Below are 13,710 nucleotides of genomic sequence, written 5' to 3' on the forward strand. Positions count from 1 at the left end.
CCTCTATCCAGGATATAATATACGTACACATCGGCCCATGTGTCAGCAAAGCCTACCAGGACAAGACCCTAGCCACCCAAACCATGGACTTCTTCAGCTGCTACCGTCTGTGGAGCGGCACCGTAGCCTCAAGGCCCACAGACCAGCAGGCTTATGAACAATAGACTGAACTGTCTGCCTGTTACACACACACACACACACACACACACACACACACACGCACACACACACACACACTCGGATGCAGAGCTGCTTCTCTGCATACACAATCACAAACAAATGCGCACATATACATGTCGTAGCTGTTGGGCAGAAACCTCCTATCTCCATATTGTAACTTTTTGTGTTTTTTCGTAAATTAATATCCTACTTGATCATACTACTGCGTCACACAAATGCATCAAAATGAGCAGATTCACAAGCTCGAGCGTGTAGATCTGATACAGTACTTTTAAATTTTAATTCTGAAAAGTAAACATTTTGGACATATGAGGTTTCCACCCAATAGAGAGACGATATTATATTTAATAATAAGGCAGGCTACAAGCACACGCGCGCACACACACACACAGCCTAACAAAGCCAACTTAAAATGTGCAGCGGTTATTGTATTATATATTATGTATTTGTTTTACTGCTATTTCTACTGTTTTTGTATTGCTATAGTTTTTTGCTGTTTTCTCTAATTGCTGCAATGTTGAGGAGCCCAAACCTTTTACTCCCTCACACTTGTATAATACGATGTAGCAATAAAGAATCTTGAACCTTGAATCTGAGAAGTACCTTTTCTCACCTCGTCTCTTTAGTGCTTTCATGATGTTTCATCTATTCCATCGTTCATGCTTTCTCTCATATCTCTTCTTTTTTATTTGATCTGTACTTCACTTTTATTTATCTGAAAAAAAGGGGCATCTCTCGAGTCTCAATCTAAAACATAGCTTCTCTCTCTCTCCCTTTCCTTTCTTGCTCTCTCTCTCTCTCTCTCTGTCGCTCTAATGAAGACTTAAGTCAACACCTTCCCCAGCCACCGGTGCAGATGAATAAGCGCTGGAGTCTGGAGAAAATTAAACATCAACGGCATGTCTCTTTTACACATCGTTCTCCATAACATCTCCCCCCACCCCCCTCCGCTCCCCCTTTTCCACCCAAACCAAACTCTACAACGGCCTTTTCCACCGAGAGAACGACAGTGGGAGGGAGAGAGAGAGAGAAAGAGAAAAGAGGCAGAAAATACTCAGAGCAGAGGGGGAAAAAACACATTTTGTCGACAAGTGAATTTACATAACCCTCCTAAATGGGAGCTGGCCTGTCATGTTTGCTGTTCATAACCTGCTGCTGCTGCTCATAATCCTGCCTGCATCCTCTTCTGATCCATAAAGAAGAAGAGGGGGAAAAAGAAGGGAGCCAGCCATTTTTAACAGCAGCCCTGGACTGCCAACGCTGACTGGCATAGAGGAGAGGAGAGGAGAGGAGAGGAGAGGAGAGGAGAGGAGAGGAGAGGAGAGGAGAGGAGAGGATTGAAGATGGTGAAAAGCAGAGGGATGGACAAACGGAGGGATAGAGGGAATGAAACAGAGGGGCAGGGTAATTGGATTGGGGGATATTCTATTTGGCGGGGTCTGGTCTCTGTCATCACGCTCCAGGCCTGGCTATCCTCAATGCCTACGGCAGCCACACACACACACACACACACGCATGCACCCAAGTTAACACACACACATAAAGCTCCATATGCACTGTCCTGTGTGCACCCCTAAAGCAAGTGTGCACGCGAGGGTGTATGTGTGTGTCTGTGCACGTTTGGGTCCTCGTTTAACTACTCACTAAATGGCTAAACAGATTACAGAGCACGCTAAGTGGATTGTCACAGCTCTCTATCGCTCACTCAGGGTGTCTCTCCTGTGATTAAGGGTGGCCAGACCTCTCCACACACACACACACACACACACACACACACACACACACACACACACACACACACACACACACACACACACACACACACACACACACACACACACACAGAGAAAGGAGTGAGGTCACCCTCAGGCATTAACAGTATTTTCTGAGTCAACTCTCACCCTAACAAAGGAGTTATTATTTTTAGCTTGTCTTTTCTGTGGATGTTGACCTTTTTGTCTTCTATATTAGCTGTTGTGGCCCTGATGTCTTGAGAAAAAGGACCTTGTGACATCGAACATCGAACGTCAACCTAAATGAAATCAACGCAGAGGTGACCTTGTGTGTGCGGCCGGGAATTCACTTGATTCTTGAAACTTTTTGGATCATTCAAGGAGTTTGATACCCTCTGTGCCACGAGGGGCGCGCGCCTAGGGATGGGAAGATATCGTTGCTGTCGGGCAGAAACCTCTTATCTCCAATATTTTAACTTGATCATTCTCCAATATTTTAACTTGATCATACTAGAACGTCACACAAAAGCCTCAAAAGTAGCAGATCCGCAAGCTTGTAGATCTGCTACTATGCTATTTTTTAATTTGAATCCTAAAAAGTAACAGTTTTGGTTTCCACCCAACAGAGACGATCATGAACATTTCATGTCACATTTGTGATTTAACGACAATTATGTATGTATTCATAATCCAAATATGCTCTAAAGTCTTAAAATGGCACTTCTGTCAACAACTCCAGTATCCATATTCTGGGGGGAACATTTTATCAAAATATAAGATCTACAAGCTCACAACAAGTTCCCATCCCTACGCACGTCCGTCCACTGAGTGTGAACATTTCTGGTTATACCCAGCACAATACCCTCCGACTCGAGTTCAAATCCTAGCATCCCATTTGCTATCACAATGGCTGCAAATGTATTACTCTACTTGCACTAGAAGCGTTTCTGCTTTTTATTGCTGTTTTAACCCATTAAGACCGGGAAAGCATCTGTGTCGGTTTAGATTTTAACCACTTTAACCATTATTTTATACTTTGGCTATTCAAAAATAGCAGATCTACACGCTGATAGCACGGCACTCCGCCGTGCTATGAGCTTGTTGAAAAATCTAGAAATGTTGTGAATATATATATTTTTTTAAGCAAACTTTTTTTACTCAAATCTTTTCTTCTGGGGGTCCCTGTAAAAAAATATTTTTAGATGGGGGTCCGCAGCCAAATACATATCATTTTGGGGGTCATTTACCTGAAAAAAACCCCACCGATATCATAGCAACAGCGTTTCAGAAAACTGTTCGGATTTAGAAGACATTTATAGAATCCCCAGAAGCAGATTTGAGTTACAAATGTTTGCCTTAAAGGTATATATATATATATTCAAAGATTTGCACATATTTTCACGATTTTTCAAAAATAGCATATCTACAAGCTCGTAGTGCGGCACTCGGTTCCGCTCTATGAACTTGTATGTCTGCTATTTTTGAATGGCCAAAGAAATCAAAAAATGACACAGATTCTTTCCCGGTCTAATGGTTTAACCACGCACAAGAGACTGTGATTCAATAACTTTATATCTGCTGGCTGCTGCTATTTGTATCTGCTGCAAATGTTTCTATGTGCGCAAGAAGCATCATGTCTGCCTCATGTTAAGACTATTTAACCGTGCACCTTGTGTACTGTATGTATTTGACATACCATATTATTGATATTTGACATTGTGTCTTCTTGATATCCGACTTTGTTTTCGATTTCTTTCTCTATTCTTTACCCTCTTATTGAAACTGGAAAAATGTTGGGAGCTTGGTACGTGAGAGAATTTCTCCCACGCGTTTACATCTTGTAAACTTGTGATGTAACAATAAAGTTGAACGTGAAGCTGCTTTTTAGGGGCTGTGACTACTCTCTCTCCACCTTACAAAACAATGCATTGTCTTACAAATACCTCTTATAATTAGACTCAGTCCGCTTTCTCAAAAACACACTTGCCTTTTTGCTGAATCTGCCGTGAGTGTGAGTGTGTGAGTGTGTGAGTGTGTGTGTGTGCGTGCGTGCATCTTGAGGGGGTTTGAGTTTGTGAAGGCAAACAGTGTCTCTGCTCATTATCGGAGGTAAAAACTGCAGCTAAATTGCTCCACACCGCCATGGGGCAGAGAAGAACAAAAAATGCAGCTGTACTCATCTGTACGCGTGTGTGTGTGTCTCTATAAAGAGACAGGTGTGTGTGTGTGTGTGTGTGTGTGTGTGTGTGTGTGTGTGTGTGTACACTGTGGCCCTTCTGCAGGCGGGGATCACTATATTTCACCCTCTCTTGTGAATCCCCATGCACTACCTACAGCACCCACAGTACCACACAAAAACACACACACACACACACACACACACACACCTTCAGTTTCATCCATGTTGCTCCTGGCCACGGCGCTAGCCTCTGCACACACACACACACATTAAAACATACACACTTACAACTCATTGATTTGAGTCAATGCGAGTGCATCCTAACTCTTCCGAGGACCATGTTTGAAGTCTCAGCGCCTCGCCGGACCCAAAGACAGACACCGCCTGCAGTCCAATGTGTGCACGAGCATGCATACACACACACACACACACACACACACACACACACACACACACACACACACACACACACACACACAGGCACACACACACACACACACACACACACACACACACACACACGCCAGCAGTTCCATCCACACCACCCATACACACCCTCCCAATGGACAGATAACATGCTGCAGGCTGAAGCTGCACACACATGTACGTACGTACGAACATACATACGTACACACACACACACTTTCTCTGTGTATTACCAGCACTAATGAGCTGATAGATGTTCAACCGAGGCAAAGAAACAGACAGTCATTTCCTTGGAGTGGAGCAAGTAAGGGAGAGAAACAAAACCAACATACGTGTGTGTGTGTGTGTGTGTGTGTGTGTGTGTGTGTGTGTGTGTGTGTGTGTGTGTGTGTGTGTGGGGCATCTTGTTAGTTGTGTGCGCTGTGCCTCACAGCGTCTAGGCGTGCAGAAGGTTAAGGCTGAGCCAGTGGAGCAGGGTTACAGCTAAAAACCCACCAGGCCCGGGGGCCGAGCCGGGACCCGTTGTGTGTGATAGCGGTGCTTCTGTGTTCAGCCTGTCAGGGGAGAGAGGCTCAGTAATGAGAGGAATTACCAAACAATCACATTCACACAAGGTGTTGGAGAGGGCTGTTATGGGCATAAATGTCAGAAAAAAAACAGCAACTAAACAGCTATGTTAACCACTTATGCCCAACATGTACGTGAAAATGATGTTTGTGTGTGTGTGTGTGTGTGTGTAGTGCCTTCTGCACATCTTTCTGCACACAGCCAACTAATTATCTCCCTCCTCCTTATTCTGCACATTCCCCATTGCTGCTACAGAGATTTTACTATACCTGCTTTATCATATCTACCATTCTTACGTGAACTTTTTGTGAAATTCTTTATCTTATCAAGATATTTTTCATATTTCACTTCATTAGTTCCATTTTTATTATTAATTATTATTATTATTATTATTATTATTAATACTATTATTATCTTGTTATATCGTATTGATTGTGTTAGCACAGTCGTGGTACCACCACCAGCACTTCGAGTGAAAAAAAAACCTCTTGATTCTTGGTCATACGACGAATAGCCAAAAAGCTCACGACACATTGTGAACTTCTAGATCGGCCATTTTGTGAAGTTTGGAAAATGTTTGGCTTTTAATGACCTGCCCAAAATATGGAGGCCAGGGTCAAAGTGATCAAAACCTTTTCTTTTCTATTAACAGTGTTCCAGAAAACAGAAGAGCTGTTTTCGCTCCAGAAATATCCATGCACATCGCAGACAGACATCAAAATAGGCACTTCTATAAGGTTGTCACTAGACCCTTCAACCCTGATCTCATTATACCTAACCCACATGGTCAGAACATAATTGACCGCTGCCATGATGGAGTGCTAGGCCTGACCTTTACCCTGCTGCCACCCGCCTATTGCCCACAAGACTGACACAGAAATACAGTGGCAGGGTTCTCTCACACTCATTCTCATACTGAGCTGGAAGAGAGAGAGGGAGAGAGGAGAGAGAGTGAGAGAGAGCGAGCGAGAGAGAGAGAGAGAGATGTATGTAGAGTTCATCCTAATTGGCCAGAGTTCCAGCAGCAGGTCTGGAGGAGACCAGTGCAGTGGGCCTCACTGATCCATCATGGAGAGAAGCAAGGAAAGGTCAACGCTTTGAAGACACTCCTCTACTGAACACAGACGATTCTTCTTAAAGTTTGAGCCTGCAGAGAGGCAAGGTGTGTGTGTGTGTGTGTGTGTGTGTGTGTGTGTGTGTGTGTGTGTGTGTGTGTGTGTGTGTGTGTGTGTGTGTGTGTGTGTGTGTGTGTGTGTGTGTGAGAGAGAGAGAGAGAGAAAGGGAGAAACAGCGAGAAGAAAAGACCAAGGTGTTGTTCTAAGAGTAGCCAGGTAATCACTGCCAGAGCCCTGTCACACACCATCACCCCGCCACTCCATCCACCTGCACACCTATCTGCTCTCTGTGTGTGTGTGTGTGTGTGTGTGTGTGTGTGTGTGTGTGTGTGTGTGTGTGTGTGTGTGTGTGTGTGTGTGTGTGTGTGTGTGTGTGTGTGTGTGTGTGTGTGTGTGTGTGTGTGTGTGTGTGTGTGTGTGTGTGCGCGCGTGTTTAAAATGGATTAAAACAGCTCAATTTCCTCTAACCACTTTCAACCTGGCATCCCTATTTGTGTGAGTCATTGAACATTTTCATATATAGCCAATCTACAAGCTCACGTGTTGCATCACGTACGTTGGCTATTTCCACAACTCATTGGACAATGGAGCAAATCTTATACAGAACAAAACAAAAAAGCAAACATTGCTGATTTACGTGACACAAGTTGGATTTCTCTATAAACACAGACCCGCGATTCTTATTATCAACGAATGAGAATCGATTCACAATTTCCAAAAATCGATTTTTTAAATAATTTCTTTTTAAGTTACAGGAGTTTTTACTCTATAGTGTTTATATGAAATGTAAGCTTATCATAATCACAGTAAACAACGTCTTTTCATATTAAAGGCATTTTTTTTAACTAACTCCACTCACTTTCAGTTCATGCTCGTTGGCGCTCGTTAATGTTACTTGCATTAAAGCAATTATGTTGTGTTTCTGCATCAAATAGAACTACACCTAATCTAAGATTCCATCAAAGCCAAGAATTGTAACACAACCCTCTCTGGTATTATATATTTTTTTGTTTGAGCTGTCGGAAATAACTAGGCTACACTTGGTTGTTAAAGTCAAGATGAAAACAATATAATAATTTGGATTAAACTGATTGGGAATAATCTTTGAATGAGAATCGTGACCCCAATCGAATCGTGAGATAGCAGACGATTCACAGCCCTACTGGGTACCCAAGGGGGGGGGCTTAAGTGGACAATGGAGCAAATCTTATACATAACAAAACAAAAAAGCAAACATTGCTGATTTACGTGACACAAGTTGGATTTCTCTATAAACACAGACCCAGAGAATTACACAGAGCAAAGATGACCTCCGACCCTATAGATGCGGCAGAGTAAACTCACGCACACACACACACACACACGCACACACACAGACATACACACACACGCTAGCAGCCCTACAATCAGCCACTTAGCCTTTGCCATGGGTGAAAGGCAACAAGATCTCTTAACAACGTCTCGTCTTTTTCAATAAATGTTGCATGAAAACATGCAGCCAGAGCACCACGCTGCCTGCTGTCATACCAGAGCAGTGTGTTAAATGTTTAATGACGACAACACCCCACACACACACACACACACACAAAGTGTGTGTCAGCGTGCTCCTGTGAGGGGGCCCCTCTTTCATCCTGACAGACTCTAAAAAAGCCCCTTCCTTAACCCCCCTCCCACCCCACCCACCCCACCCCCCCTCTCGCGCAACCTGGATGTAAATGAGAGAAGGGAGCCAACTGTGTGTGTGTGTGTGTGTGTGTGTGTGTGTGTGTGTGTGTGTGTGTGTGTGTGTGTGGAAGAGGAGAGGAGAGGAAGAGGAGATGGAAGGAGAGGAGAGGAGTGATTTGTCAGGGAGACAGACAGAAGACAAGACTGCATTGTTTTACATAAGACCAAAACATTCTGTTCCCTCTACCTGTCTTGAGCTAAAAGTAGTGCTTGTCAGGCTGAGAGGCAGCTAAACTCCAGTTAGAAGTCACATTCAGGTCTGATGGCATTCGGGTGTGGATAATGCTACACACAAAAAACTGGCCTGTCATTGAGTCAATGCAGATTTAGAGAGAAAGACATTTTAATCACTTTCAACCTCCTATTTTGGGCAGAAACTTTCCAAAATGTTCAAAAATGTAAATTAAAAAAACAGATCTACAAGCTCACAACGTTTCGCGTACAGTATGTAATGAGCTTGTAGATCAGCTATTTTTTGCAATTTGTCACACGAGCAAGCTTTAAGTGGTTAATTAAATAGAAGCTGCCACACGCACACACACACACACACACACACACACACACACACACACACACACACACACACACACACACACACACACACACACACACACACACACACACACACACACACACACACACACACACACACACACACGCACACGCACACGCACACTAAAGCGAGGTCAGAGATAAAGGTAGAGAGATTCCTATCAGTTCTAAAGGATATTGAAGTCTTAATAAGAAAATAAAGACATATATAAGCTGCATGGCCTTCCATTTTCACTGTGTTACTTTTATTTGTTTGCACTGATACTGATCGAAGAAATAAAGGCAATGTGTAATAGCTGCAAATAAATAATACAGTCCCCTTCCATTCAAATAAATAACTGTGTCTTTGCTCACCCACTGAGATTTCATACTCTTTGTCTGTTATGAATAAATCCTGCGTCAAAATGGACTGTTATGTACACAAAATACCAGTACTGCATATATGGAACTTTCATTCATATTCTGGTAATTAACCCAAACGTGTGGATAATATGTACTCAACATAATACCTTCCTGTTAGAAGATTGAGCCACTGGGTACCATGGGTGTTGGAAAAAATCGATTAATGTAAGAATCGCGATTCTTATTATCAACAAATCAGAATCGATTCACAATTTCCAAAAATCGATTTTTAAATCTTTTTTTTTAAGTAACAGGAGTTTTTACTCTATAGTGTTTATATGAAATGTAAGCTTATCATAATCACAGTAAACATTATCACGTCTTCAGTCATATCAAAGGCATTTTTTTTAACTAACTCCACTCACTTTCAGTTCATGCTCGTTGGCGCTCGTTAATGTTACTTGCATCAAAGCAATTATGTTGTGTTTCTGCATCAAATAGAACTACACCTAATCTAAGATTCCATCAAAGCCAAGAATTGTAACACAACCCTCTCTGGTATTATATATTTTTTTGTTTGAGCTGTCGGAAATAACTAGGCTACACTTGGTTGTTAAAGTCAAGATGAAAACAATATAATAATTTGGATTAAACTGATTGGGAATCATTTTTGAATGAGAATCGTGACCCCAATCGAATCGTGAGATAGCAGACGATTCACAGCCCTACTGGGTACCCACGCTGTTTTAGTCCTTCTGTCTATTCAACTTGGCTCATTGGCCTTGAAGAATCAACCATAACAGATTCCAGACTGATTATTTTCTTGCGTATCCATCCAAGATTAATTGATGACCATGATTAAAGATGACACCAATTCATCTACAGCTCTGTGTTGTCGTCGTTAAAAAATAGGCAAGCTACAACTAAAACTAGACTGCATTAACACTCGGGTGGCGTAGTGATAAAGAGCCTGCCTACCACCGCGGAGGTTGTGAGTTCGAATCCACCGTGGCGCATCCGGCTTTGTTGAGCGTCTACACGAATACAATTGGTCCGCTCTACGTCCTTCGGTTGGGAGCTCCTCACTGAAAATTTGCATAGGGCGGCTGTGGCTCAGGAGGTAGAGCAGGTCGTCCAATGATCCGTGGGTCGGCGGTTCGAATCCCGGCTTCTCCTGACCACATGTCGAAGTGTCCCTGGGCAAGACACTGAACCCTACATTGCCTCCAATGATTCGGTCGGCGCTCGCTTGCCACCATTGGTGTGTGAATGTGGGAAAAGTGGGGACGCTGGCGTCGACTGTTCGCCGCTCCACCTCCCAATGTCCCCCACCTGTATGAATGAATGAACCATTGTAAAGCGCTTTGAGCACTTGGAAAAGCGCTATAAAAATGCAATTCATTATTAATTCATTATAAAGACTAAATTGGGGAGAAAAAGGGGTAAAAGGCTAAATATAGCTTAAAATACCCATCTCAACAAATGTAAAGTTCCTGCAAATTGATTTCCGTACTGAAATTAATGTTACACAAAGGTTTAATTAATGTTAAACAAACTATCGCACAGAGAAGCTTACTAAATGAGGAATTGGCTGCCCCCGAGAGTAAGTCGCCAGTGTGATTCCCAGCCAGCCTGCCGGAGCCATTTGCTACGTGTTACTCCTCCTCTCTCGTTTCATGTTTCCTGTCTGTCTCAACTGTGACTATCAAATAAATAATGCTCAATTAAGCCCAAAACATAACTATAAAATGAAAGACTTGTACCCACTTATATTTCAAGTACAAGGTGTTTGGCATAATGTGAAAGAATTATTAATCACTGAAATTCACTGATATTAAATAAAAAAAGGTACTAATTTATTCTTCAACCATCTGTTAAATGTATAAAAACCATTAGCCCTAAATATAGCCTAGTCCATATTGATGCAGTCTGTCCGAAGTTGTCCGACCGGATCTCAGGTAGCACATTACCACTCTCCACTGTCGGACACCCACACATCTGCAGCATTCAATATGACAGACAAACAATTGGCCCACAATCACATTACGGTGGCCACCAATCGCATTACAGCGTGCCGCACAGGGGGGGGCGGGAGTTAGAGCTTTTATTCTGGATAGCGACAGTGTGAGAGACCTCTAAGGTAGTTAGACCCGCGCTGGAGGAACCTTCAGCTATGGGAGGCTTACAGTTGGAACCTGTTGTTTGTGTATTATTACAACCTTTGACAAAAGTGAGGTCATCACACATTATTTTGCCAACATTCCCCCACCTGCATAAGTCGATATTGTTTTGTTGTTTATTCGTAGGCCTGCTCAGAGTCAGCGGAGGTGCATACGGATCAGATTATGTTTCCAGACATATTGCACCTGGGCCGGCAGGGTGAGAAGAACGGATAAAGCCATCGAGTGACCATCAACGTTCTCTGACAATTGCACCGAAGCAGCAGGCCACATCATCTACATTGCTCCTTCCTATGTCATTAGGGCATCTCGTCTCACAACAGGGAACGATGCCACATTGTGACACAAAACGGGCCCGATTCTGTGTTCACACTAGCAGCGACAAAGCGACAGGCTACAAGCTATTTTCACTTTCCAACAGCATGAAACAGCAACAGCAACAAACTGACGGCCCTCGCTTGTCACTGGGTTACAAGCTACAAAAAAGTTTAGATGGTTTTAACTTTTTTCAGAGCTCCAATGACGCGGAGAATTGGCAATCAATCATATGTTTTTGTTTCACCATTTCTCACCTTCTCTCACCACACGGTTCCTGCTTGTAATGTTCTTTTCAACCCAAGCCTTTAGTTGAGTTTATTAGCACATTGTAATAAAAAATGTAAACAATACATATCAAAAGAAAACAAGTTATTGTGCAAGAAAAGGAAGAAGCCAATAAATTAAAAAAAGCGAATCGGTAACAGTGTAGCTGACCAAACTTGAGTGGTTTTGTAGCTTTTGTCGGGGCTTGTGTGTGAACGCAGCATTAGTATCTGACTGCACAGGGAATTAAGAACAAGGGAGAGAGGTTGACAGAAGATGGATGGAGAGATGGACAGAAGGGTGGATTGATGGATGAAGGGACAGAGGAGCAGAGACCACGTTCCGCCTTTAACTCGACATTCATACTTGGACTTTACTCGTTTTGTGCTTCTGTGTACCAATACGCTTTGATGATATTTCCGTGTGTGTGTGTGTGTGTGTGTGTGTGTGTGTGTGTGTGTGTGTGTGTGTGTGTGTGTGTGTGTGTGTGTGTGTGTGTGTGTGTGTGTGTGTGTGTGTGGTGCGTCTGAGGTGAAGTATGTGTTAAGTGTGTGTAAGCGCCCCAAGACCCCCTCCATCCTTGTTACTTACGATTTCTTCTCTGCTCTGTCCTTGTCTTTACTCTTGTCCTTGGTGTCCTGATCTCGTGCTCGCTCCTTGTCCTTGCCTCTCTCTCTGTCCTTGTCACGGGCCTTGCGGCGTCGGCTCCGGTCTCGCTCTCTGCTGTGACTCCTCTTGTGGCTGTGGCTGCGATTGCGTCTGCTCCGAGAGTGAGACCTGGAAGTCATCAAGACAAAACATGCATCACTGAAATGCACATTACTGGGGAGGCGTTAACTACTGAATGTAAGAAATAAATTGTCCTACTAAGCCAAAGTTTTTGGACATACTGACTTATTTGTGTATCCCAAAGGTCAAATTTGCCTTTGTGATTGTGGGGGATAAACAATTACTGTACCTCAAGAACAGATATAGAATAACTGTAATATCCCTTATATGCCGATAACCCATTTTGCTGGCCAGCTGAAACACTTTTAAACCCTTTTATTGGTTAAATTATTTGCGTAGTTATTGCACTTTGGCTTTTTAGGGAGTTGATTTGATTGTTTTCTTCATTCATAAATAAATACTGTAACTTAAGTAGATTTTTTCATTCTTCATCATTGATAAACACACACAACAACGTCAGCAGCAGCTGTTCTGTCTCGAGCCAAAAAGACCTTGGATGACAAATGTTATACAAGTCTGTTTTAGGTTGTTGTTTTCAATGAATGGTTGGATTTATAGCTTCAATCTTAAAACCAGAAATACACTGAACCCCATTAGTGACCAGTGCACTCCCCTCAGGGTCAGATTACCCAAGATAAAAAAACTCTCATCGATCCCTTCAGCTATCAAACTGCTAAATAGATTACCAGGCAGGAGAATACGTATTTGACATATACAGTACACACACAGAAGTGTTACAGTTATAAGTTGGGTACGCATGCTTAAGTTTGTATGCGTGTCCCCGGATTGTATGTGTTGTTTCTGTTGGTTCTAACAGAAACTGTATTTCTATTCCTTTTTGTCTTGTTGCTGCAAACTAATTGCCCTCTGGGCCAACAATAAAGAGAGAACTGAACAACTTAACAGTTCATTAACTTTTTTCCTAATTTATCAACTAATTTTAACTTTTCTTTTAAGTCAATCTAACAGTTTGTTTATTAAAATGAAATACTTGTTTGACTGAAAACGGTCAAATAATGCTGCTGCCCGCAAGTCGTGTTTAGTATATCATGCTCATTATATCTACGTGGGTCTGAGTCTTTGTTTAGGCTGAATTTAGATTTTCCTCTTTTTTTCCCTCTAATTTTATGGCGGGGACATATTTCTCTGCTTAAGAATGTTGTGTGCCCTGCCACACTCTGAAATATAGCTCATGGATTGGGACAAGCTCAAATAAACAATCTGCAGTATGCACCCACACAGCCCCGGCTCCATTTCACTGTCCTTTTATTTATTTATTTGATTTGATTTTTGATCTTTATGACATTGTAGATTAGTTTCCTGGTCCTGTAGTGTCTGGCTTTATAGGACAGTGAACTGTAGCAAAGCCAGGGATGACATTTATGGTTCAAGGGCTGGAC

At 42.6% G+C, this 13,710-nt stretch overlaps 1 protein-coding gene across 1 annotated transcript in view; it reads right to left on the reverse strand.

The window, feature by feature from the left end:
- rsrc1 (arginine/serine-rich coiled-coil 1) overlaps positions 1-13,710 on the reverse strand; it is a 200,478-nt gene that overhangs the window by 137,473 nt on the left and 49,295 nt on the right. The window contains exon 4 of the mRNA XM_084063809.1: positions 12,173-12,358. Coding sequence (XP_083919935.1) covers positions 12,173-12,358 — 186 coding nt within the window. The remainder of the gene's footprint in view (positions 1-12,172; positions 12,359-13,710) is intronic.

This window comes from Gymnoscopelus microlampas (assembly GCF_963454915.1).
Source record: "Gymnoscopelus microlampas genome assembly, chromosome: 8".
Lineage (NCBI taxonomy): Eukaryota > Metazoa > Chordata > Actinopteri > Myctophiformes > Myctophidae > Gymnoscopelus > Gymnoscopelus microlampas.